The sequence below is a fragment of the Chrysemys picta genome, chromosome 6, assembly GCF_011386835.1.
Source record: "Chrysemys picta bellii isolate R12L10 chromosome 6, ASM1138683v2, whole genome shotgun sequence".
In the NCBI taxonomy this organism is placed as follows: domain Eukaryota; kingdom Metazoa; phylum Chordata; order Testudines; family Emydidae; genus Chrysemys; species Chrysemys picta.
Window position 1 is genome coordinate 104,310,596 of NC_088796.1, and position 26,202 is coordinate 104,336,797.

Genomic DNA, 26,202 nt, shown 5'->3' on the forward strand with positions numbered 1-26,202 from the left:
GCTTTCTATCCACCATATAGACCATTCATCCAATCCATACTTTTTTTAACTTGATGGCAAGATACTGTGGAAGACCGTATCAAAAGGTTTGCTAAAGTCAAGATACATCACGTCCATTGCTTTCCTCATATCCACAGAGCCAGCTATCTCATCTTAGAAGACCATCAGGTTGGTCAGGCATGACTTGCCCTTCATGAATCCATGTTGACTGTTCCTGATCACCTTCCTCTCCTCAAGTGCTTCGAAATGGATTCCTTGAGGATCTCTTCCATGATTTTTCCAGAGACTGAGGTGAGGCTGACCAGTCTGTAGTTCCCCGGATTCTCCTTCTTCCCTTTTTAAAAGATGGGCACTATATATTTGCCTTTTTTCAATCATCCCAGACCTCCCCTGATTGCCACGAGTTTTCAAAGATAATGGCCAATGGCTCTGCAATCACATCAGCCAACTCTCCCAGCACCCTCGAATGCATTAGATCCGGCCCCATGGACTTGTACATGTCCAGCTTTTCTAAATAGTCCTTAACCTGTTCTTTCACCACTGAGGGCTGTCACCTCCTCCCCATACTGTACTGCCCAGTGCAGCAGTCTGGGAGTTGACCTTGTCTGTGAAGTCCAAGGCAAAAAGAGCATTGAGTATTTCAGATTTTTCCACATCTGTCACTCCTCCATTCAAAAGGGTCCCACACTTTCCCTGACCTTCTTCTTGTTAACATGCCTGCAGAAACCCTTCTTGTTACCCTTCACATCCCTTGCTAGCTGCAACTCCAATTGTGCTTTAGCCTTCCAGCTTACACCCTGCATGATTGAGCAATATTTCTTGGTTGCAAAGATTTGAACTGCTTCCTGCTGAAGGTCCACAGTCTGGGACAGTTCATTCTCTAGTGAGATGGTTGCAAGGCCGACCAGCCTCTCCTGTGTCATTGTGGAGTATAGATGTGTTTTTATTAACTTCAGCTTGGAGAAGCTGTGTTCTCCACTGGCAACTGTTACAGGAAGTGGAGTGCTCTGCACAGAAGTATGTGCAGAGCAACCAAAGCATTTGGAAAGAGGGTGGTTATATTATTTGTGCACATATATTCCAGAACAGCCTTTGGAGTTGATCCAGCTAAAATGTATCTTGAAAGGTCTTTCAGTTCATCACCTAAATCACTTGCATCAATATGGCACATCATCATGTGTCACCACTGTCTCTAGTGTCCTGCATTGTTGGTGTAGGTCTTCTTCAGGTATAGTGAGGAGTTTTGGAATATCATACAACATCTAAAATATACTGCTGTGTTCCTTGAGCTGCATGAAATGTTCAACTGACTGTATTGCACAATCTAGCACCTGGTTAAAGAATTCAACTTTGAATTGTTGTTTGGGGTCTCTTATGGGATTATCCCATGCCTCGTAATCAAAATGTCTTCTTCTTTGGTGACTCTTGTATTCTTGAATGGGTGGGAAAGTAGCTTCAGTGTGAAGTTCCTCTATCAACTTCTGTGCACTCTTCAGAACGTTTTGAAATCCCTCATCTGACCAGTAAGCCTGTAGGTATGACTTTGCTTTGTACAGTTGTTCCATTGTTCCCGATATATCAAGGTCAACACCTTGGAGTCTCTTGCTTACAACATTTATTTCAAACAGTATGTCATGCCACAACACTGAGCCACACAGAAATTTGAAGTTATGTATGTTTCTGGTGATTCCATTTCCCTCTGCGACTATTCTCCCACAAACAGTTCCTGTAATAGCATTATCCTCCATAATGGCAACATCTATCTTCTCAATTTGGTGTTTGATAGGCTTTATCGCCTCCACTCGACTTTCCAATCGTGTGGCACTCAGTGGTTTCAGTGTCAAAGAGGATGTTCCCAGATGTTGCTTCAAAATTTGCCATCAATGAATTGAATCAGAATACATAGATGCTTTGAATTACATTAAAAAATTCAGCAGCCTCACTAGAAGCTGATGCTGCATCACTGACCACCAAGTTCAATGAATGAGAACTGCATGGGACAAAAAAAGCTTGAGGGTTTAACTCTCGGGTCCGTGTCTGCACTCCTCTGTTCTTTTCTCTCATGTTGGCACCATTATTGTAGCCCTTACCTCTCATGTCAGCTATCGCAATTCCCGTATCTTCCAGCTTTTTAAGAAGCACATTTGTCATACCAGCTGTATGTCAATAAATTCTAGAAAATGCTCTCTGACAGTCACCACTGCAGGGACATTTTCACTAGGTTCTGTTGTTGTTGTTGTTACAAAACGCACCATTAAAGTAATTTGTTCCGTATGGCTGATGTCAGGTGTGCAGTCCAGAATAACAGAGCATGCAATTCTATGGGGGGCCACCACTACTACCCCACCTCTGACTGTGGATGGGTTCCATCTGTCGCCCCACCACAGTTAGGGAATCCCATTGCAGTAAAGCCATCCACTATGACCTGCACATTTCCCAGAGTCACTATCTTTCGTAGCAGCACCTCAGTGATTTCTTTGGCTACTTGCATCACAGCAGCCCCCACAGTAGATTTGCCCATTCCAAATTGATTCCCGACTGACCGGTAGCTGTCTGGCGTTGCAAGCTTCCACAGGGCTATCGCCACTCGCTTCTCAACTGTGAGGGCTGCTCTCATCTTGGTATTCTGGCGCTTCAGGGCAGGGAACAGCAAGTCACAAAGTTCCATGAAAGTGCCATTACGCATGCGAAAGTTTAGCAGCCACTGGGAATCGTCCCACACCTGCAACACTATGCGGTCCCACCAGTCTGTGCTTGTTTCCCGGGCCCAGAATCGGTGTTCCACGGATAGAACCTGCCCCATTAACAACATGATCTCCAAAGCACTGGGGCCCGTGGTTTCACAGAATTCTGTGTCTGTGTCCATGTCCATGTCCTCATCATGCTTGTCGCTGCGCTGCCGCCGCTGCTGCCTCCTCGCCTCGTTTTTCTGGTCCTGGTTCAGCATAAACTGCACGAGAATGCGCGAGGTGTTTACAATGTTCATGACTGCTGTCTTGAGCTGAGCGGGCTCCATGCTTGCCGTGGTATGGCGTCTGCAGTGTTGACCCAGGAAAAAAGGCGTGAAACGGTTGTCTGCCGTTGCTTTCATGGAGGGAGGGGTGAGGCTGTACCCAGAACCACCTGCAACAATGTTTTTTGCCCCATCAGGCACTGGGATCTCAACCCAGAATTCCAATGGGTGGGGGAGACTGCGGGAACTATGGGATAGCTATGGGATAACTACCCACACTGCAACGCTCTGGAAATCGACGCTAGACCCGGTACATTGACGCACACCGCCAAATTAATGTGCTTAGTGTGGCCGCATACATTCGACTTTATACAATCTGTTTCCAAAATTCAAATTCTGTAAATTCGGATTAATCCCATAGTGTAGACATACCCTCTGATGCAATCTTCTCTTGATGCTGATCATCTATGTGGCCTTTAACCTTAGTCTCATCTCAAGCTCTTTCCACCTATGGAATGCTCTCTGGTGATTTGCGGCCTTCTCATGGCATGCCAGATTTCTAGCCAGATTTTTCCAGTCCTTTGTTCCTGTAGAACCCAATGTGGCTGGAACATTAGACTGGAAGAGTTTGCAACAAAAACAGTATGCAGCATTCTGGGTTTTTGAGTACATAAGCCATGGCCTCTCCACTTTGTCACCATTGGGGATGTCACACCAGTAATGTGTTGGATGGAGACTTCTATTTTCATTGTCTTTGGGGAACATGAAGTTTTTCACTTGCTGTGGCCCATGCAGTACAAGGAAGTCCCTCAGGCTACTGCTCAAGTGGGTCTACAGTCCTGGATCATCTAGACTTAAGGAACTAATCTCAGCAGCAGCCATTTCTTACGCCTTCACTACACTCTTCTCTGATCTACACATTTCTTCAGGAATGTGCATGGTTACATCCATTTGAGATGGAGATATCGATGCTGCAGTAGCTGTCAGGTCACCTGCACTCTAACTAACCGGAAGATCAGGCGTTTCCTCACCACTCACATCCTCACTGCGGCCGGAAGGCTCACCGTGAGCATTTGTGTCTATGTATCTCAGGAGAGCTCCTTCCTGCTTAGATAGAAAAGCTTCCTTTGCTTTCTTTCTTTTTCTGAATGCTGCCCCAGAGGGGTGTTTTCTTCTTTCACTCATGACTGCTGTTCTGTGCCAGCTATAGTGGCTCTCAACACTCAATTGAAGGGGACAAATAAGCAGGCTGGTAGCAGGGCCTGAGTGAGGGAAGATATCAGCGTCTTAAGGGCCTAAACTGACTCCTACTACTTCAGTTGACTGCCCGTTCTCCTCAAGTGGGTTCAGGGAAGCAGCAGGAAACAGGAAGCTCCCTGAGAAGCTGGTGTTAATCAGTCCAGGATCCTGGGGGTGCTAGAGAGGTACATAAGAGGCTCCTTCTCCTCTCTCTTCCTGCAGCTCCTGCTGCTTTCTGTTATTCCCTCTCACCTTTTCTCCTGCCTGTCTGTTATGTCTCTTGTGCCCTCCTTTCTCCAGCACAGGACTCCGCCATCTCCATGCATCTAGAGCAGAGAGAATAGATATGCACCAGCAGCAGACACAATTTCTACAATCTGGGTCCTAGAGGTCATCCCCCCCCTTCCAATCTGGCACCTGAGGTGGCCGCCTCAGTTCGCCTCACGGTAAGGCCAGCCCTATCTACCTCCCCTGTTAAATACATGACAAGGGGTATCTCCTGAGACAGAATTAATCCCACATCTGCAGGTCTTCCCAACACAAGATGTGCAACCTAGTTCCTCCCTGCTTCTTTGTGTAAAATATGGTGGCCTGATTCTCTGTTTGCAATAGGATCACTTTTTGGAATAATAGATCTCTGAAATTCCTTCAAGCATTAAGGACTGTCCGCATCTCCGGAATATTTATGTGCAGCTGTTATTCCCGGAGAGACCAAAGTTTCTTAGACGGTCCCTCTGGATGGGCTTCCCATCTTTGGATACTTCTGTGATCAATTAAGGTGTTCAGAAGTTTATTCCTAATTGCATTTTTTCACTACCCTGCCTGTAAGCCAGGAGGTCATCCATTACCTGGATACAACATGAGAACTGTTCTCTTGGTTGCTTCTACTAGGACTGCAGGGTCCACTGAGGTGGTCTCAAGTAGAAATGTACCATGGGTTTTATAAATAAGTTGCACACCTCAGATTCGAGATTCATAGCATAGTCTGAGCTGTCACCCTCTGGCTGTGAAAAATCCTCTTCATTACATTGGTGATGTCTTAGACCCTTTCCTGAGGCAGAATAGGAATTGCCATCCTGCATCAGAAAAGAGGTCCTTCTAGTTTATCCTCTCTAATTCAGTATTCTGTCTCTGATGGTGGCTAGCACCAGTTGCTTTAGAAGAAGGTAAAAACCTGGCAGTTAGGAGATGTGGGATAATCTGTCCCCATGAAAGTTTCATCTTATTGTTTAATAATTAGAGACTGGCTTAAACCCCGAAGCATGAGGTTTTGTATCTCTAACAAGCCTTTTTTTACTTTATTTTATTTTTGCACTAAGTATTAGAACTCTGGATATTCTTTTTATCCATATAAATATTCAATTCCTTTTTTAATCTTGCTAATTTTTTGGCCTCCATGATATTCTTGGCATTTGGGATCCAGTTAAACTATACATCGTGTGAAAAATTATTTCCTTTTAGCAGTTCTGAATTTGCTTTTAATTTCATTGAAAGAACCTTGTCCAGGTGTTATGAGGCACAGAGAAAAGAAGCTCTTGATCTATCTTCTCTATACCACTCATTATTGTATATGCTTGTATCATGGCTCTTCTTATTCATCTTCTTTCTATAGTAAACAAACCTGGTCATTACTATTTCTTCATGAAAGTTTTTCCATTCCTCTAATAATTTCCATTGCCGTTCTCTGAAACACATCTAATTCTACAATGTCCTTTTGAGATGAGGGACCAGAAAAACAGCACTCAACTATGGAAGCTATTGATTTATAATGGCATTATGATCGTTCCTGTATTATACTTTATCCAAATATTTTGTTTGCTTTTTGACCACAAGCGAACTGTGTGAACTGTCCACAATGATGCCCAGGTACTTTTCATAAGTTGATACAGCTAATTTAGAACCATGTAACAAGTCTGAATACAGAAAATTTTTCCCTCCAATGTATATTACTTTGCATTCATCAGATGTATTGTCCATTCATCTAACTTGATTAGGTCCCTCTAAAGTTTCTCAGTCTTCTCTGGAGTTGACTAACCTAATTAATTTAGTGGCATCTGCATAATATGCCACCTGAATTGAGCCATTTAACGAGACTGCAGCATATTCCTATTGTCTGCTGGAAACAAGTTATGACTTCGGGTAGTTTTTCATAGATTCCAAGGCCAGAAGGGGCCATTGTGATCATCTACTCTGACCTCCTCCACAACATAGGCCACAGAACTTCCCCCCAAAAATTCCTTTTGAACTAGAGCATATCTTCTAAAAACAAATCCAATCTTGGTTTAAAAATGGCCAGAAATGTAGAATCCACCACAATCCTTGCTAAATTGTTTTAAAGGTTAATTACCCTCACTTTTAAAAATGTATGCCTTATTTCCAGTGTGAAGATCTTGTTATGCCTTTGTCTGCTAGACTGAAGAGCCCATTATTGAATATTTGTTCCCCACGTAGGTTCTTTTAAACTATGATCAAGGCACCACTTTAACCTTTTCTTTGTTAAGCAAAATAGATTGAGCTCATTGAGTCTATAACTATCATGCTCTCTAGCAACTTCAGTGGAGTTACAGATTAATTTTTAAGTATGAACCAATATGGTGTCTTTGATCAGCCATCTGTCCAAGAAGCGTCACACATTGGCCTCTCAGCCTGTCCAGCAACTACTGACAAGCATTTAATGAAAACATGCAGCTCTCCAACACCAGCCCCAAAGGCAAAACATGAAATCAGTAGTGCTGTATATCTCCATAACAAATCTGAGATTCTTCCTAAATACTGGATGTATCCCTACACACATTTACACATCTTATGCTTTGGAGATCATGAACAGATACATTCCTCTGGTAGATGTATGATGGTTCTCAGCATGACTATATTAGATTTTATCTTGAACAAGTACAGATTCACTGTTCTGAGACTCTGGATAAGCTAGATCCATCAAATCTTCTTAACTATCGTGTAGTACAGGAAAAGCTGTGTTATACAGCACTTTACAAACTGGATAGTTCTATAAACCAGCATTTCAAAATGGGGTGAGGTTTGGGTGTGGAAGGGGGCTCGGGGCAGGGGGGTGGGGCACGGAGGAGTTTCAGGATTTGGATCCAGGCACCGCTCATCTTGTGCAGCTCCCTGCAAGCGGCGACAAGTCTGGAGAGGTGCAGCCAGGTGGCTCTGCGCACTGCATCCTCCTGCAGACATCCTCCCTGCAGCTCCCACTGGCCACAGTCAATGGTGGAGGAACGGCCACGGGGCTCCATGTGCTGCCCCTGCCCCACCCAGAGTGCTGGGTCTGCAGCTCCCATTGGCTGGGGACTGCGGCCAATGGGAGCTGCAGGGGTGGCCTCTGCAGGCGGAGGCAGCGCGCAGAGCCATCTGCCACACCTCTGCCTAGAAGCATTGACCTCAGCCAATGGGACCTGTGGGGATGGCGTCTGTGAGCAGAGGCAGCATGCAGAGCTGCCTGGCTGCTTCTCTCTGGACATGTGGCCACTTGCGTGGAGCCGCCTGAGGTGAGCACCGCTTGGACCCAGCACCCCAAAACCCCTCCCGGACCCCAACCCTCTGCCCTGAGCCCCATCCCGCACCCAACTCCTTCTCAGAGTCCATGCCCTGCACTTCCTCCTGCACCCAAACTCCCTCCCTCTTAATTAAACCTAATTTTTGACTTACCAGCATCCCTGTGCCCCCAACATGCTGAATAACAAAGCTCTTACTGTACTTAGAATAAATCCCTCTCTCCCAGCGGTATGAGCCCATTGGTTCTCTTTGCCAAGAGGAACTAGATTTCCTGCATCATCTCCTCTGGATAAGTATTCTACGAATAGCAGGCACAAAGATTTTTATGTAGAAAAATATATGTATTAACATTCTTAAACAGATAAGCTTGCAGAGTTTATAAGCTGTGAATGAGAAACTTTTTCCTGAAGCATTGTAAGAGCTGTAGACTCTCACTACTAGTGACTCATTGATCCATCATGTCCCCCATTACATTTGAATAATTAAGATTCCACTCTATATGAAATAAAATGTTATTTTATCACTTTTGTATACATCTCTCAATTTAATCAAGTATTTTGTTACAAAGAAAAATAAATTCAATAAACAGAGAAGGTAAAAATTAAGAATGAAATTTATTAATGTTAATTAATGCTTGAAGGTAGAATTATGTTTCTTTCAATTGGACCCATTAAAGCAGCTTTAATATAGATTTTCACAGCAAGCTGAAGATTTTCAAGTGCAGATAATTAGGCAAGCTAGTACTATTTTAACCCCTCTGGAGTATAATTGGTTGATAAGGTTTTGAAATGTTACAAGGTCTAGGACAAAAAGATTAGCTTTAGTCTCTTCAGATCAAAATTGAAAGCTAATTAAATAATATTATAAAAGAGAGGGAAAAGGTTTAATGCTACTTTTATTCAATTTTAATTTCCATCTTCTAAGAAAAACAAGTGAACATATTTTAATTCAATTTATTGAGAGACCAGCACATGAGTTGCAGAAAGGGAGAATTATTGCTCTCCTATTGTCCTCTGAAGCGAATATTCTAAATAAAACTACACTCTTGTGTCACAGTGTTTCTAATGTGTTCCAGGCATTTCTATGAGCATCCACTGGAGGTAGCAGAAGTGGCCACTTAGGGACACAGGACTAGAAGGGACCTTCTAGGTTATCGAATCCAGTCCTCTGCTATCACATGCAACTCCATAATACAATTCCATTCATAAATGTATCAAGCTCCATCGTAAAACTAGGTAAGTTTTCTGCCCCAACTCCTCCCACTGAAAGAAAGGCTGTTCCAGAACCTCACTCCTTAGAAGGTTAGAAAACTTTTTCTAATTTCCAGCCTAAATTTATTCAGTTTAGAGACATGTGCCAACATTGTCCTTTAGCTTAAATAGCTCTTCTCTAAAAAGGTCTTTACCCTTCAGTATATTCAGAGAGCAATCATAACCCCCTCTCAGCCTTTGTTTTGTTAGGCTAAACAAGCCAACCTCTCAGCCTATTTTATAAGAGGAGACTTTCTATTCACCTGATCATACTAGTAGCCCTTCTCTATACTTATTCCAGTCTGAATTAGTCACTCTTCATCATCTGAGCATGGGTGACCAGAACTGTATCGAGTATTCAGATGAAGTCTTACCAGTGCCTTGTACAATGGCATTAATACTTCCCTAACTCTACTGAAATGCATCCTAGGATCTGACTTGCCTTTTTCACAGCTGCGCTACATTGGTGGCTCTCAGGTATCCTGTGATCAACTAACTAATACATACAGGTCTTTCTCCTCTTCTGCTGCTTCCAACTGATGAATCCTCAACATATAGCAATAATTCCTGTTATTAATCCCTAAATGCATAATGGGATATGCACACACATAATAAACTATCAGTTTAGTTTTGTCAAATTCTTAAATGACATTTCTAAGAGACAACACCTGAAGGGAAAAGGGAAGTTGGAGATAGATTTGTGCAGGATACAGCCTTCAAAAGAACAACAGTTTGTGGTAGGAGAGTAGCTGATCCTTTTTACCAAGGTATCACATCCTTTTTCTTGAGGGGGGGAAAAAAAAAAAGACACTTGGAGGTATGTTTGATCATAAGGCATTTCTGCAATCAAGTGGAGAGAAATTTGGATCAGTAACATAACAGTTTGATAAAAGTGTGCAGGTACGATCAATATGGTTGTTCTTCAGAAATTCTCCCAAACCCCCCAAATCTATGGCATGATTACTAATCAGGTTTGTCCACAATAACAAGAAAGGAGATATTTTAGATTCAACTGGAAAGCAAAATAAGAAGTATATCTATGCCATTCCTTTAAAGTACCTTTATGGTGTATATCAATTGAAAAGGTTTTTTTTAATTTGTTTTTGTTTTGTTTTTTTACAATGAACATTTCTAACAAACTTTAAACAAAACCTCAGTAAGCTCATCTTTACAGAACACAAAAAAAAAAAAATAGTAAAAGTCAGCGCATACACACACATTTTTTTCTGCTTGCAGTTCACCTTTAAGATAGAATTCAAGCCATGCCTCACCTTCCTAAGACTGGGGAATCAGCATGAAGGAAAACTATTGATCAATATACTGACGAAGGTGGAAATTCAACAATAGTATTGGAAGGAATTTTTAGCATACAAAATCCTATCTTTTCCAACCTTTGTGTAAGATGGGCCACTAGAGATGCAATGACTATATGAGACAAAACTACTGCTTTAAGAACAAAGATACTCCATATAAGACACCTGAGCCCACAAGGATTAAATAGTAATTCTACTATGAAGGCCCAGAACACTTTTTTGGGGGGGCGGGGGGAGATGTAGGTTTTGGAGGAGGCAGGGAACTAAACTCGATTGCGTAGTTAGATTGAGTGATGTCTAATACTCACTTATCTATTGTTATAACACTCCAGTTATGGAAAAAGAGTGCTAAACATCCCCCAAAGAATATGGGGGGGGTTGGATAATGGTGGCATACTTTACAGTTTGCAGCTGTCAAACTCCCATCAAAAATGTCTTTTAGCTGGGGGATGGGGTTGAGCTGGTGCTGAAATGTGGGAAGTGCAGGGAAATAAAGCTTCTCTACCCTTTGTCTCTTACAAGTAGGAGTGCAAGATCACTGATGATAAAACTGTTGAGTCACTAATCTAGGTTTGTAGGGTTGCCTGTGATATTTTCTTTTTGGTGATGGTCAGTGCTTAATTTGTGCCAGGGCTTGCCAGGGCTGAGACCCAGCACCTCTAGGCTTGGCAGTTCACTGCCCCGGCACCTCCGGGTGAAAGGAAGTAGAAAAATTGCTTGAGCCCAAACACCTAATTACTTGAGCCCTGGCACCTCTTTCATTACAAACTGAGCCCTGGTGATTGTGTATCTATTCTCAGGGAGTGGAGGTGGCCCTGGAATTCTTCAGAGTATGTAAGCGCTCATGTCTTTTCACTGAAATGGTGGGCTTCATTGAAGGGCAAGGCCTCCACGGTATTTTAGACCCCCTCTGGGAAATCCCGACACTTGTAGCCAAGACACATGGCACATTACCATGGCCGTTGCCATTGACATGGATGATGTGTCTGCTGCATCAGCTGCTGATTGAAGTGCAGTTCTGGCCACCAGTTTACCTACTTCAATAAGAGCTTGGAACTGAGTTCTGTCTTGCTGTGGCAGCTTATCTACAAAGTCTGTGAACTTGGAATAGTTCAGATAGCCTTCTTTAACCAAAAGCACTGGATAGTTCGCTATTCTGAACTGAAGGGTAATGGACGTGAAGACCTTTCTTCCCAACAAGTCTAGATATTTAACCTCCTTGTAAGAACAAGTGGATTTTGGATGTTGTCTCTGTGGTAACTTGTACAGCTAGAGATTTAGGTGGAGTATGGGTAAAGAGAAATTCTGCTTTCTTGGCTGGAACAAAAAAGCGTTTCTCTGCCTTCTTGGGGGTAGGAACGTATGTGGTTATTGTATGCCAGACTGCTCCAGCAGATCCAGAATAGCTTCATTAACTGGAAGTACTAGCCAGCCAAATCCAGTTTGCAGAATATCCTTTAGGGAGATCTGGTGCTCCTCTGCCACTCCATGCAATAATTCTTGGAACCGATTACAGTTGTCTGGAGGGAACAGAGATGCCAGAGTGACTAATTCATCGAGAGATGAACTAGAAAACCTTGTTGGTACCATCAGAACCTGTAATGTTCCTTTTCCGTGGGGTCAGGACGAAGCTCCAGCTATTTCCCTCAAAGAGGAATGCTGGAGTGACTCCCTAGTACAGAGGTGGGCAAACTACGGCCTGTGGGCCACATCCGGCCCCTGGGACCATCCTGCCCGGCCCCTGAGCTCCTGGCCAGGAAGGCTAGCCCCTGCTGTTCCCCCTCCCCTGCAGTTATGCTGCTGCGCGGGCAGCGCTCTGGCCAGCGGGGCTGCACGCTCCTGCAGGGCTGCGCAGCAGCATGTCTGGCTCCGGCCAGACGGCACGGCTGCCAGACATGCTGCTCTGAGTGGCATGGTAAGGGGGCCAGGGCTGGGGGATTGGATAAGGGGCAGGGAGTTCCAGGGGGGCAGTCAGGGGACAGGGAGCAGGGGGCAGTTGAATAGGCATGGGAGCCTGTTGGGGGCAGGCATGTGGATAGGGGTTGGGGCAGTCAGGGGACAGGGAGGGTTGGATGGGGGTGGGGTCCTGGGGGGATGGTTAGGGTTGGGGGGGGGTCCTCGGGAGTGGGCGGTCAGGAGACAAGGAGCGGGGGGGGGTTGGATTGGTCAGGGTTTCTTCTCCACCAGAGTGAGGTTGTGCCCCCTCATAAACATATTCTTTTACTCCCATTTTAAAATAACTTTCATTATAGCAATGACTGAAACCAAGTCCTCCTTAACATTATTCCATACTCTTTGTAAATCACTGCACAGACCTAATCTAGTGAACAAAATATGTATCACAACAGCTATTACATGAGCAAGCAGACGTTTTCCCTCGGTTATATTATGACCATTTGAGAGTCTTTTATGGTGAAAGATTTACATTATCTACCTGGATTTTACATTGAGTTTATTTTGAGAAAAATATAGAAAATTCTGTTTCTAACACTGATGTATTATTCCATGATTTATTAAATGCCTCATGTACTCCCTCCCCCCTGCCCCCCAATGCATCGTGACATGGTGCTGAGCTGGAACACCTGAGCCTGCCCTCTGTCATGCCAGCTCCAATTAAGGGAGGTAGGTTGGAGCTGCCTAGAGAAACCTACACCTGATTGGCAAAGGGGAAACAGGTGCCAGCCTGATTAGCCTGGGGCTGCATAAAAGCCTCAGGGGAAGAAAGCCGTGGGGGGAGCGGGAGAGCAGGAAGAAAGGGAAAAGGCAGGGAGTGGAAGCAGGGGCGTAGCTCTCCCCTCCAGCACACAGTAAAGGGTTACTTATATGGTGAATAGGTCATGGGAGCACAACCTGTAAATAAACTGCACCGGTGGTTACTGAACCCAGGGTCTCCGAGTGACTTTATCAGCCCAACTGGGGAAGGAGCCAAGAGGGCACTTCAGCACCATGTTACGATGCATTGGGGGTGCGGGGGGGAGTACATGAGGAACACTAGTTCTATTAAACACCTGAAAATGTGCAAGAATAGAAAGGAGAAAATGCACCAATTAAAGCACTAATTATAAACAGTCGCTGAGATGGTGCGCACTCACCTCTGGTGAGCACCTACTGTTGGCTGGGTGCAGTCCTGTACTCTTCCCTTTCTCTGCTTCCAGTGCCACCTATTGGCTGTTGCCCTCATCAGGTGGATATTCAATGTTTCAGCCCTCTGGTTAAGTCACTCAGTTAATAGATGGATGAACCCCTTCTGGGGTAAAAGGTCCAAAAGGACCTGTCTCTATGCCCTTGTTAAAGTCTGTAGCCCTGTCTCTGGGCTCGGTTCTCAGCCCTCTCTGGGCTAGCTTTAAGTCCGTGCTTACCCTGGTACACAGCAGTGCCCCCAGGGCTTTCTCCCTGGAGACACTTTGATTTTATCAGTTCTTATTGTCCCAGCTCTCCAGCCAGGTCACTCCTTCAAGTTCAGCCCTCTTTTGGGGTAACACAGTTCAACAAATGGTTGGTTCTTTTCAGGGTCTTCAGCCCCATCCCTGGGCCTGTTTCTTTTAATGCAGTCTTATCCCCACCTTGGGGCTTAGGCCACTTCCCCAGTGGCCGGGGGAGGGGGGGGAGGGAGGGGGAGAGACCTGGGCCTGCCCATTACTCCAGGTCCCAACCCAAGGACCCTATAAATAACTGACACATGTTGCTTCCTTTAATAGCTGCTGCACTATTCCCTGGGCTACTTCCCATGTAATCTCTTCCTCTTCACCCTTACGCCAAGGCTGAAGTTGTTAACTCTTCTTCTTCCTCACTTAATGCCAATGCCACCAGAACCCATCTTCTGGTTCTCCCTTGAGCTCCAGCAAGGAGCACCCTTCCTTATTCTTGAGATCTGAGCCAGGAAATGATCTGCTCAGGCCTGGCAGCTCCTTTTAACAGAGCCTGCTGCATTCTGAATGGCTGCCTCTCCTCAGCCTTTTATAGACAGACCTGGAGGACCCACCTTCACTGCTCTTTTTCTGAGGCAGGACATGGTAGGACCACGAGACCTCAAGTAGGGGCCCTCAAAGGACCTGGTCACCCGTCACAGTCACAAATAATTAAATATCCATTAATTAAACTCCAACGAGTCCATTGTGTACTGTAAGTTATATTTCAATGTGCTTATAATACTTATTGTTTTTGCTCTTGCCCTTTTGTGCTTTTTATATGGATATTTTCTATACTGTCTACAAAGACAAAGCAAATATATCAGCTGGTTGTACTACATCAGTACATAATAGTTTAATAATAGCATGCACAGAAGCACTATATGAGCTAGCTATTATCAAGTGCTAGATGGTGCCATTAAGGTCCTGAGTATGAAGTGGTACACAGCCATATAACCCCAGGGTGAGCTCCAGGAAATAATGTCTCTCAGAGATGGTGGGGAGCATAAAGTCTGGTCAGCAGCCAGCCATCATTGCTGGCCAGAGTGGAAGAAGGGGCAGAAACTAATCTGACAGGAGTAGACAACAGGTTGGTAACATTTCTAGAGCCCTGTCTGCAATGGGCTATCCACCTTTACTACCACTAAAGAAACTGCAAATTATGGGTCCAACTTTTGCTAATGTAAAGACACCCTAAGAGACTATTTATCTCCCATTATGATATCATCAGAGCTGCAATCAACAGAGGCGCAAAGTAATGCCCCTTTCATTTAAAAGAAAGATCCCATCCTTCCTGGATCTCAAAAGGTCTTTTCTTATTAATCTTCAGGATATGTTGCAAGGCCTGTTTTTCCCCTGGAATTTTGAGAAGGTAGTGAGTTGAGAGTTATGGAGTGATTGGTTAAGAGGGAACTGTTTTGTCCTCTTACATTTTGTAGATGTTATTGCAAGACTTTTTTAATATCTAATTTTGGATTTTATTATTATTGTATCTTAAGTTTTATGACAGTGCTTAGGGTTTTGACTATGCACTTAAAAGTTATCAAAATAAATAAAATAGCTTCAACTTTGTTATGGTTCCTCAGTTTTAACAAAAGATTTTGTTCAACACTTACAGTTTTCCTTTCTCTTTATTGATTTAAAACATTCAATTGTGAAGAATGTAAGTGACAACATGAATGGTTTATGCCAAGTATGTTTTATCATTATTCTTTTATCCTAGCATTTGATTTAGGCTGCTAAATATTACTAAACACTATTATCACTAGAATACACAAGTGGTATTACATTTAGGTCTGGTACAGTCTCCCACAAATATAAGCTAATACACATTTATCCTTCCAATTTATTTGAAAATGTGAGCTATCCCAGCAAATATAATAATAAAAAAAAAAGACAATTGTCAAAAATAAGGAAACATCTCAAAACCTTCCCAAACCAGAATTTCCCACAGTCTATTTTACCAGAAAAAGACTGGAAGAAAAAAAAGATGAGCTTTCCACATTGACTTGAAGGTCAACAAATTCAGGCTTTGGCAGACTAGTATGGGAAGCAAGAATTAGAACTGACAACCTTTCTCTGAAAAGATCTTGTCCACACTTCTACCCATATAAGCCAAAGGATTATTAGTTCAAGCACCTCATCTGAGCTCAACTGTTGTCTTACATATGAAGAAGAGAAGAGATCTTCTCTGAGGCCTCTAGGATCTAAACGTACATTTAGAGCACAGTGATCTAAAATATCTACTTTAACACACTAGCAAATCAAATAATACTGATTAGAAGTAAGTTATAACAACTATATTCCTCATGTACTTACTTAAAACATACTAACCTGTTCCAGTGCCTGTATTTTGTTGTCTTTGACTTGCAAAATTTCTAATACTTTCCTGTCCTTGACTTCAGCTTTCTGCTTTTCTCTAGAAACAAAAAATAGACACTTTATTAGTCATAATTTGCAGTTAATCATTTGAATTTTTCATGTCCTGATAATGAATGTCATTTTAAAGCACAGAAAATTAAATTATCTAAGGCTGACAGCCTCTACGGAATTAATCAGGGAGCATATGGCAAGTGACAGCAAATTACATTGGCAAACAGCTAAGACAACTTTATTCTAAAGAAGCAGGCGTACGAAGAGTTGAAATATCATAAAAAGAAAACCTAACGTAATCTGCAGTGTTACTTCCAAAAGGCATGGTCTATTCAGCTATATAATGAGCAAACTCTTTTTTTTTCCTGTTTGCAACACAGAAACCTTAATTTGGCAGATCTCCCACTCAACTTGATGGCATTTTTCTGTTTGTCTGTAACACAATCATTTTTGAATGCTGCATCCAATCAATACCAACATTTCAGGTAATGTTCTAGTCATCAGTTGGCAGGACCCTATTGATTTTGGTGAAAATCAGAAAACTGGATCCACAGAGCCCCTAGCATCTGGTTAGCACACCATCAGTTGTAATCAGGTCTGCAACTGTCTATATATCAACAAATTGGTTGATGGAGCCATTAAGACCTTCTATCATAACAACACCTCTGCCTTTCATCTCAACTGACAGTAAAATGTTAACACTCTGAAGAAGAACTCTATGTATGCTCCAAAGCTTGTCTCTCTCACCAACAGAAGTTGGTCAAATAAAAGAGATTATGTTACCCACCTTGTCTCTCTGGAACCAACACAGCTACAACAACACTGCATATAACATTCTCAATGACTTATTTCCTAGACAGAAAAGAAATAAGAATGGGAAGAAAGGATGTATGAGGGAAGTACACGGAGCCCAGGCATAGGGGAGAGATTTGAGAACCCTGGAATCAGGGGAGAAGAGTATTAGGGGAGGGGAGACATAGAGCCCCTGGCATGATGAGGAGTGCAATTTCAGGGAGTCCCTGAAATAGAGGGGGTGGGAAGTAGGCATACAGGGGTGCTTGTGGGAGGTAAGGGAGAAATACAAGGAGCCCCTGGTGTATGCAATGAGCTTGGCCCATAAAAGCAGTGAATTGTGCAACCCTTCCTAGGTCCATATTGGGAAATTTAAAAAGAATAGCATACATTGTGGCACAAGCCGATTTTTCCTCAGCATCCACAGGAGTTCTATTCTAAGGCTGTCAACTACTGGAAGTTTTTTGCTCAAAATGTACTGCTCTCTAATGCTGTCTAACATGATGTCCTCTCAAAGTCCCAGGATTGCTAAAACTTCCAATCTGATTCTGATTGCAGACAGAGTGTTAACTCTATATGGGGAAATTTTTTTACACAGAGTAAGCATCTTTGAAGACCCAAAACAAAAGGTTGTCAGTGTGAGCAACCTTCTTCTACCTCCGCAGAAGAAGTTGTAAGCCAAATGGTTATTTTGGTGAGAAATAAGCACTACAAGAAACCAGACCTATTTGTTGTGTTTCGGAGCCATACTTAAAAGCAGAGTATTATCTACTTTATTGGCTTTCTAGAATTAATGCAAAAAGTTTTTAAAAGATATTCATCAAGCAATATCAGAAAACCTTGTATTTCAAGTTTATCCAGCTCTGAGATGGGTGTAAGTAGGACCAAACAGAAACTTTGAGGTTTATCTCTTGGTCATGCAGTGCTTTATGTGTTTGACTAGTTGTATATTGCTTGTTGATTTAGACTGTATGCACCTCAAAAAAGACCTTGTCTTGTCCATGGCCTATACAGTGCTGAGCACACTGGATCTGATCCTAAGCCCACTGAAGTCAGTGGAAAGACTTCTATTGACTTCAGTGGACTTTGGTTCATGCCCAGTGTTAGTATTCAACAAATAAATATAGCAATGTTAAACTGTATGGATTATATGGCAGAATTAATTCTCATATATACAAGCATTTTTTTAGGAAATGTAATTGAAATTGAGCTCAACTTATGGTACACCTCTACCCCAATATAACATGATTTTGGATATAACGCGGTAAAGCAGCGCTCCAGGGAGGTGGGGCTGCGCCTCCAGGGGATCAAAGCAAGTTCGATCAAAGCGGTTTTACCTATAACGCGGTAAGAGTTTTTGGCTCCCGAGGACAGCGTTATATCAGGGTAGAGGTGTATGTGTAAGATTGGCAGTTATTACAGTGATAAGCATAGCATAAATAACTAAACAGGGAAAAAATAATAGAAACAGTTCCAGCCTCCTCTGCAAAATTTTTCAGCATATATGTTTTACTACATTTGGTCTAAAGCTTACAGTTCCTACTCAAGGAAAATTCCCATCACAAACAGAAGAGAGAAAACTAAACATAGGTCATGTCTACAACACTAGAACCACTTTATCAGGATAGGAATACCAGCATGCTATACCAGCAAAGCACTCCTAGTATGGACGCAGCTAACCTGGCTAAGCTATGCCAGGCAGTAAAACTACCCCTATGAGTGAAACAAGCTATGCCAGTAAAAGCGCAGCTTTGCTGGTATAGCTGCTTCTACACTAGGTCCTCCTGCCAGCACAGCTCTGTGTCCTAATTTGGCAAGTGAGATCAGTTTTAATACTGGATAAAAGAGCCACAAGATCTGTCTACGTGGTAACGAGGCATTCAAAGTAGAGGGCCATCAATTTAATTTCCAGTGGGACTACTCACATATTTAAAGTTAAGCATGTGCTTAGGTGCTTTGCTTGATCAGGTCAACAGTGCTCTGAAGTTTATTAGAAGCTTTAGAGACAAATGAAAAGATAGGTCCCTTAGAATTAAAATGGGCACTATATAGAGTCAGGGGAAAGATATATGAAATACAGACAAGACACAAATATAAATATTTTTAAACACAAAAAAAACCTCCTAGCTCCTTTGCCCAATATGATCTTGTCTAACCCTCTAACTTCGAGAATGTTAAATATTAACTCTAGGGTGACCAGATGTCCCAATTTTATAGGGACAGTCCCGATTTTTGGGTCTTTTTCTTATATAGGCTCCTGTTACCACCCACCCCCATCCCAATTTTTCACACTTGCTGTCTGGTCACCCTAATTAACACCAATGGTTCCAATATTAATTCCAATTGGTTTAACTCCAATCCATACCCATGCACAAGTTGCTGCTAACCTATTAATAACTCTTCTTAACCCTTTCAGTACTCAAGTTTTATTTAAACCTTGTCAATTCCAATTTTCTATTCAAAATGTACTTTTACCCTCAGATCTTCTTCCTCCCTATCCATCTAATTCTTCCAAAATCTCCCAACGCACACTGACTTTCAGTCTCTCGTCCACTGTCCTTTCCATTTCTCTGCGTAACAATCACCCCCTTCCCAGACTGCTGGGCTGTACGTCTGGTCTTGAAACCAGGCGGGTTTGGTTTTAGACTTTGCCTGCCACACCACTGAGCAGATGATGTGGCTGCAGCAGTAGCTCCTCCAGCAACAGCAGCAGCTTCGGGGACAGAGGAAGGAGAATGCGTACAAGGAAGAAGAGGACAACAACAAGCAACTTCTTCTACAAGTGCTGCTCATAGAGCAGCTTCACACGGTACAGTGCTGTTTCTGGGCTCAGGAAACCAGCATTGACTGCTGGGAAAGGATGTTTCTGCAGATCTGACTAGCAGTGGTGAGAGAAGTTCAGGATGGCGAAGGCAACCTTTTTTGAGATATGTGCTGAACTAGTACTGGAGCTGCAGTGGCTGTGTCAACATGCAGTCCCCTATACCTATTGAGAAGTGGGTCACCATTGACATCTGGAAGCTGGCTGCCCCTGAATGTTACTGGTCCATAGCCAACCAATTTGGCATAGGGAGATCAACTGTTGGGGCCATTGTCATGCAGGTGTGTTGCAATGGGTTATAAAGCTTGGCTCAGGACATTATTAATGGCTTTGCACAACTGGAGTTCCCAAATTGTACTAGGGCAATTGATGAGACCTCATCCCTATCATTTACCCTCTGCACCAAGACTCAGAATTCATAAACAGAAAGGGGTTATTTCTCCATGGTACTGCAGGGGCTGGTTGTTCCCCATGGTAGGGTGGTTTGGAAAGGTCCACGTTGATAGGATGTTTCTGAACTCAGCTCTATTTATCTTAATGAATAAAGGACAATTTGCCCTAGGACTCTATAATGCTCCACATTAATACTGTGCAGATGGTTATCCTGGGGAACCCAGCTTATCCTCTGTTTCCCTAGCTAATGAAGCCATTCACAGGAGGAAGTACTTAACTACTGTTGTGTTGCTGAATGACAGGGGAGTGGACATTTGGCCATCTGAAAGGTGGAACGGGTTGGAAGCTGCTGAAAAAAAAAATTGCCTAAGTTTATAGCTGCATGTTGTATTTTGCACAATATTTGTGAGAGTAAGGGAGAAAGGCTTAAGATGGGTGGGAGGCGGAAGTGTGGTGACTTGCTCAGTTGTTTGAGCAACCAACAATGTTGCTCACCAGAAAATGGAAACAGACAGGGAAATATTGTCACGGATGCCTATGGCCCTTACTTTGAGTCTCAGGCCTGAAAATGGGCAGCTTTACATCCAGCTGCTCTCCCATGTAGAAGAGGGTGGGGGGGATGGATTGTGAGCAGCACAGTCTCTTTTATGGGTGGTAGAAGTGGCATATTGTGACTCTCAGTATTTTATCTTGTGTCTGTGCCTTGATACTTTTATAAAAAAATGATGACCTTTGCAAAATGTCTGCGTTTTCTGTGTAGAATGAATTGCTGACTCTTAGTGAATGAATTTTAAAGTTTTTATTATTAAACAACAATTTATTATCTAACAACCAGAAATAAACCTTTAATTAAAACAATGATGAAACAAAACTTTAGAGTGATGTAGAGCAGTGGACAGCAGAACACAACAATGGGGGTGGGGGTTAATTCACAGGTGCGTAAAGGCCTTGCCTCTGCCTCTTCTTGCTCTTGCGCCTTCTGTTGAGTGATGGGGCTCAAAGTTATGAGGGACATTATTTGGTTCAAAAGAGCTGGTCTCCGAAGTGCAATTCCTCTTACTACCCTGAACTTGGGCCTAGGAATGTCCTCTGGGAGCATGGCTGCAGGGACATAGAGGGGAGTAGATCCTGGTGTTCCCAGTATCTTGTACTGTCCAGGGGCAGCAGAACATGGCTATGTCCTGGTTTAGGCCATTGCATTGCCTGCTTCCCTAACAGCAGCACGTGCTTCAGAGGAACATTCTGGTTCTACCTCCAGCAGTGGCTTCTGCAGCTCCCTCTCTTTTTGCACAGTGTCTTTTCCATAGCCACACTGTCTCTGACCACTCCACCAATCTCGCTAGATAATTCATTATTTTCCTTCTCTGACTTCCACCTCTCCATTGCTTTCATGGATTTTGTGAAGTCTGCAGTGAGGTCTGAGAACATTCTATCCCAAGTTTGCTGTTTCTTCCCCCTCAGTTTAGCCAGCCACTCATTCTTGAGGATCTGGGTGCTGTAGAAGCAATGGATGGGGGAGTAGGAAGAAAAACAAGCAGTTATTGTTCATATTCCAGAGAGGATATAACACTTTTAGTGTGCATTTCTGATTTCCCTTTACTGAGATTCTTCTCAATCTTAGAAGAACCTCAGAGATATTAAATGGCGTGTGCACTAGGAAGAGTAGTTTGGGATTTTTGATTGTGCAGTATATTCTGTTTGGGTTTGCCATTGTACCTTGAAAGCTGAGGAAATAAGAGGGGGTTGAGAATTATGTTCCTGGTTTGGCTTTGCAGTTTTGCTGTGCTTTGGAGGTGCTTAGAGTGTTAGATAAGTTAGTAGCGGGCACGGTGGATAGTAATCCCCTCTACTTCTCCTTTAGGCTGTCCTGACTCTCAATGGTATTACCCTGAGACTGGTGACTAGGAGGCAGAGAATGGCCTCCTTCATAGAGACAAAGGGGAGACCAGTGAGATACACTGTACAGTTATTCACCAAGATGGTCCCCCCAGAAGTGCTGCAGGAGTGAAAGGCAACTGGCAAGCTATACTGGGGGAAATTACCATGCACCTCTCCTGCATAATGTCTGGACCAAAATCAAGCAATTTCTCAGCTTTAGATTCTGCTTTACCTCCCCTGAAGACATGATGAAAGTGCACAGAAAAATAGATAGGATGCTGCACTGATTAACTGAAGCATTTACTGTTCCCCATCTTCATGTAAGCCTGTGAAAAGCCATTAAGAGGTTTACTATGTAAAGATCTTTTACAGGACATTTATATCTCAGCAGGCAGCGGTAGTCCTTAGTACCTGTATGGACACGCAACGCCCATGTCTCCCTCATGTAAACAGAGAACACTAACCAAACTTCCTTTTCCTATATCCACTGTCTCAGTACTGTTGAATTTTGCACAATTTAATGTTTTCATTGTGTGATTATGTTGCAGGAGGTCAGGTAGAGCTTGCAGCTGCTCCACGGTGCTGGCTGCCATTTTGAGCAGGGTGAACAGTGGGGAGCTGGGGGTGTTCAATAGGAAGGGAGAAAGAAAATGGGTAGATGGGTATGTGCCCTTAGTGACATGGGTTTGAAAAAGGATGATGGTCACAGTTTTAGTATGAGACAGAAGCCGTGTGTCTCGCCAGAGCAGCTGGCATTCTGAACACGGGTGGTGGGGAGGGCGAGCAGACAGCATGAGTTGAGAGAGAGAGAGAGAGGCAGAGGCTCAAGACTTGGAAAGGCTCTTGGCTCATAACAGCCAAAAATGGCTACAATCCTGGGGCACCTGGAACACAAGTTAGAACTTGTAATAGCATAATAGTAAATTGTAAAGATAGATACTTATGTGACAAGGTTCCCTCAATAGGATCTGCGCCTCAGTCCCAGCCTGGGTTTCTGATTGATAATCAGACTCACTTCATACACAGCTACCATCAGGGTCCTGAGTCATAAAGGGATCCTGTCTTTCTGGGGACAGCTCTTCATTGGCCTCCTCTCATTCTTCCTCCCATGACTGTTGATGTTCATTCTTGGTGGAGGGGCCACAGAGAAGGATTAGGGTCCACAACCTCTTTGGGCTCAATAGTGGTATAATTGCTCAAAAACCTGTCTAGCTCCTCAGGTTTTCACTGCTGGACCTTTCCCTGGTATCCTTGGTTTTAATATAAGTCCTCTTGAGCTGTTTCCTCTTTTTTCCAGCAATGGTTGGCCTCCTGGTTGTGATCCTTGCAGATATCAGCTTAGCAACGTCTCCCAAAAGATCTTTATTCTGGAGACTGGCCACATAGCTTCTGCACCAACACTTCTCCACAGATGTCAGGTCTTATCTAGGGCCTCGGCGTGGCTCCAACAGGCTGCTCAAGACATGTTGGAAGGCTTCTGAAGTAATATCACAGCAATGCTGTTATATTTGAATCCAGGAGCAAATGAGCAAATTCTGGTCCTGTGCCAATTTTTAAATGGGGGGAGGGGCATCTGATCAGCTGACTCTATGCAGTGGAGGGCACAGAGATAAACAGTCACCGGCAAAGCAGTGTGAAATAGCAATTGGAGGACTGCCAAAGTAGTACATGGCAACATTGTGCACCCATGAACAATACACCGACCTCTCAATTCAGATTGAACTTAATACACTTTGAAAGAGGATACCAGAATTCGTGATAGATGCAGAGTAAGTGCACTGTAATGAATTGTCTCATGTGTATATAGGCATTTTCACACCACAATTAGCAGTGAGCATTTTTAAAGGGTGGGGTAATTAACTAGCTTGTTCTAATAAAGCTTTGCAATCATAACTTGGAAATTTATTAAACCTGCATTCAGTTTGACTAATTGATATGAAAACCTGATAGGTGGGGGGTGGTTTTCCTAAGGTGAGCCCCAAAAGAACTCAGCAGCTTTTGTTTTTATTTTAAAGAGGGAATTAGAAGCAAATGAATACAATACCCAAGAATGAAGCAAGAAAACAAGCTTCACTGGAGCAGTGGAAAAGTGTGTGCACAGCTAATTCCAGTGTTTTATTGGTAGTCAAGTATTTATGAAGCCCTGTAACTTTAGGACAAAGCTGCACCAGAGTGATTTTTAAGAATGAAAAGTCTGGGATTAGACAGAGAGAAAGAGTCCTGTATTATCATTGCAAAGGAAGTGTAGATTACATATATAATATACATACACACCCCTGAGATTCCAACTGCATAGCTAATAAAATGCAATCTTTTCCCTAATCATTGGTTACTGGTTCAGCAAATATAGTGGCCCTTTAACAATTTGCAAGCAATGAGGTTTGTAACACAGATCCACATTCAATTTCACAAGTGGAAAAAATATTTGTGTATAATTAATTCAAAATGTTAGGGTATTTGTATTCTTTATTCCAGCTACAAAGATGACACATACCATAATCTTGGATAATGCCACAGAAATGTGCTTCAATTAGTTATCACAAATTACTAAAGAAGAAAACAACTACAACTTATTACAGTAATATAAAGATGCAAGGGATGTTAGCAGAAGCTTGCAGCATAAATTAAAGCCTTGTATGGAATTTTATCAGCAGCTCCTCCTGGCGGTATAGTATGACTTCCAATACTCATTACAGGGATGCTCCCAAAAGAGACACTAGGTAAAACTACCGTATGCTACAGTACTATAATATCTTTGGATCTCTTGCTGCAGTTTAAAGGATACGGTTCAATTAGCATGGCTAAAATAAGACTTGTTCTTTATAAAGGAAACAGGTATATAGAAAAAAAAAATCTTTGTTGGGTCCCTTTATACATTTACAATACATTAAAAAGGTTCACCAAAATATGAAAAAAAAAATCATGCACTGTCAAGAAGTTGATGATGATCAATGACTGAGACAAACTCCTGTTTAGCTAATTAGAACCACTGATGAGCAATAATGATCTGAGCTAAGAATATTTGCAGACTTCTTTAGGATGAAAAATGGAGTGAAGAGAGGCTGTCAATTCATACAAGTTTTAAGCTCCAATCACTTTTCCCATGAGTACTACCTATTTAAAAATTTTAACATAGCTGTATTTAGCCACATGGATTATCCATATTCAGCTTTCACCATCCACCGAAAGCCAAAAATCTGTGAAATTATTCTAAAGCATTAACTAAATTTTATTGTGTTCTGGCCCACGCTATATATTATACGACATGACAGTATCATTTTCTGGGATTTGGCCCATTTTTAATGAGTTGTCAAAAATGAAATATTAGAGACTATAAGGAAACATTTAACTATGAATGAGGTGTGAAAATAGAACTTGCATTACAAAAGCCCACAGATTTTCAAAAGCAAAGTTCAGTGAAGTTTGTAAAAATATTATATAAAATAAATTTGCAAAGCAGTAGAAAAAGTGATAGGGAAAAGAGGTATTTTGGATTCTACCATTGGTCTTTACTTGCATCAATCATTCAATTAACCATTCTTCTGAAAAAAATAAAAACCATCTGAGCTAAATAAAGATGTGCTATTTTTTACATTTAATGACAACTGGTTTAACTAATAAAAAGACTGGGGCTGTTTATTTGGAGAGCTCTCCATAGTTTTATTGCTCACCTCATCTCGATTACCATATGGATCACATTTTTATAAGAGCCTATTTTTTAATACTCAAAAAGAGCCCCTTTATAAATTTCCCCCTAAATATCTAAGGAAGTTTGGAGACTCTGAATTGTATGATAAAATCATGGTTACATTCTCATTATTATTTATTTGGCTATCAAATTTAAAATTATGAAATGATTCCCTGGACATATACTTTTTTTTAAAATTTCATTTAGAAATTGGAGAAGGAGGGAGACAAGAAACTTGAAAGGCTGCAATATTTCAAGCAGAACCTTGTGCCTGCGCAGAACCTGCAGCAGGAATTGGGCTTATGCCTAATTTTTCAATTGGAAACTTTATGGTGCCTTTCACTACATAGTAAGTGAAAGAGTTGAAAAAACAGGGCTAATTAATTTTGATATCCTAATAAATTTCTATTCCTCCTCATTCAGATCCTAGGAATGCAAAACCTAACACTTAACAGTCAACCCAGATTTTATAATTGCCACATGCACAATGAATTCCTTTGTCTTTAAATACTTAGAGAATTGTACTTCAAACTGATTTATAAAATATGGGAGGAAAAAGAATACATACTTGAATGCCATTCA

The 26,202-nt window shown here is 42.4% G+C and overlaps 1 protein-coding gene across 8 annotated transcripts in view; it reads right to left on the reverse strand.

Moving 5' to 3' along the window:
- The window catches only part of CNTLN (centlein), a 275,372-nt gene that overhangs the window by 214,308 nt on the left and 34,862 nt on the right, over positions 1-26,202 (reverse strand). For all 8 annotated transcript variants that reach the window (XR_010588654.1, XM_065549483.1, XM_065549484.1 and 5 more), the window contains exon 3: positions 16,010-16,094. Coding sequence is in view for 5 of the 8 variants with exons in the window: in XM_042850538.2 (XP_042706472.2) it covers positions 16,010-16,094 (85 nt within the window). In the remaining 3 variants the exon portion in view is untranslated. The remainder of the gene's footprint in view (positions 1-16,009; positions 16,095-26,202) is intronic.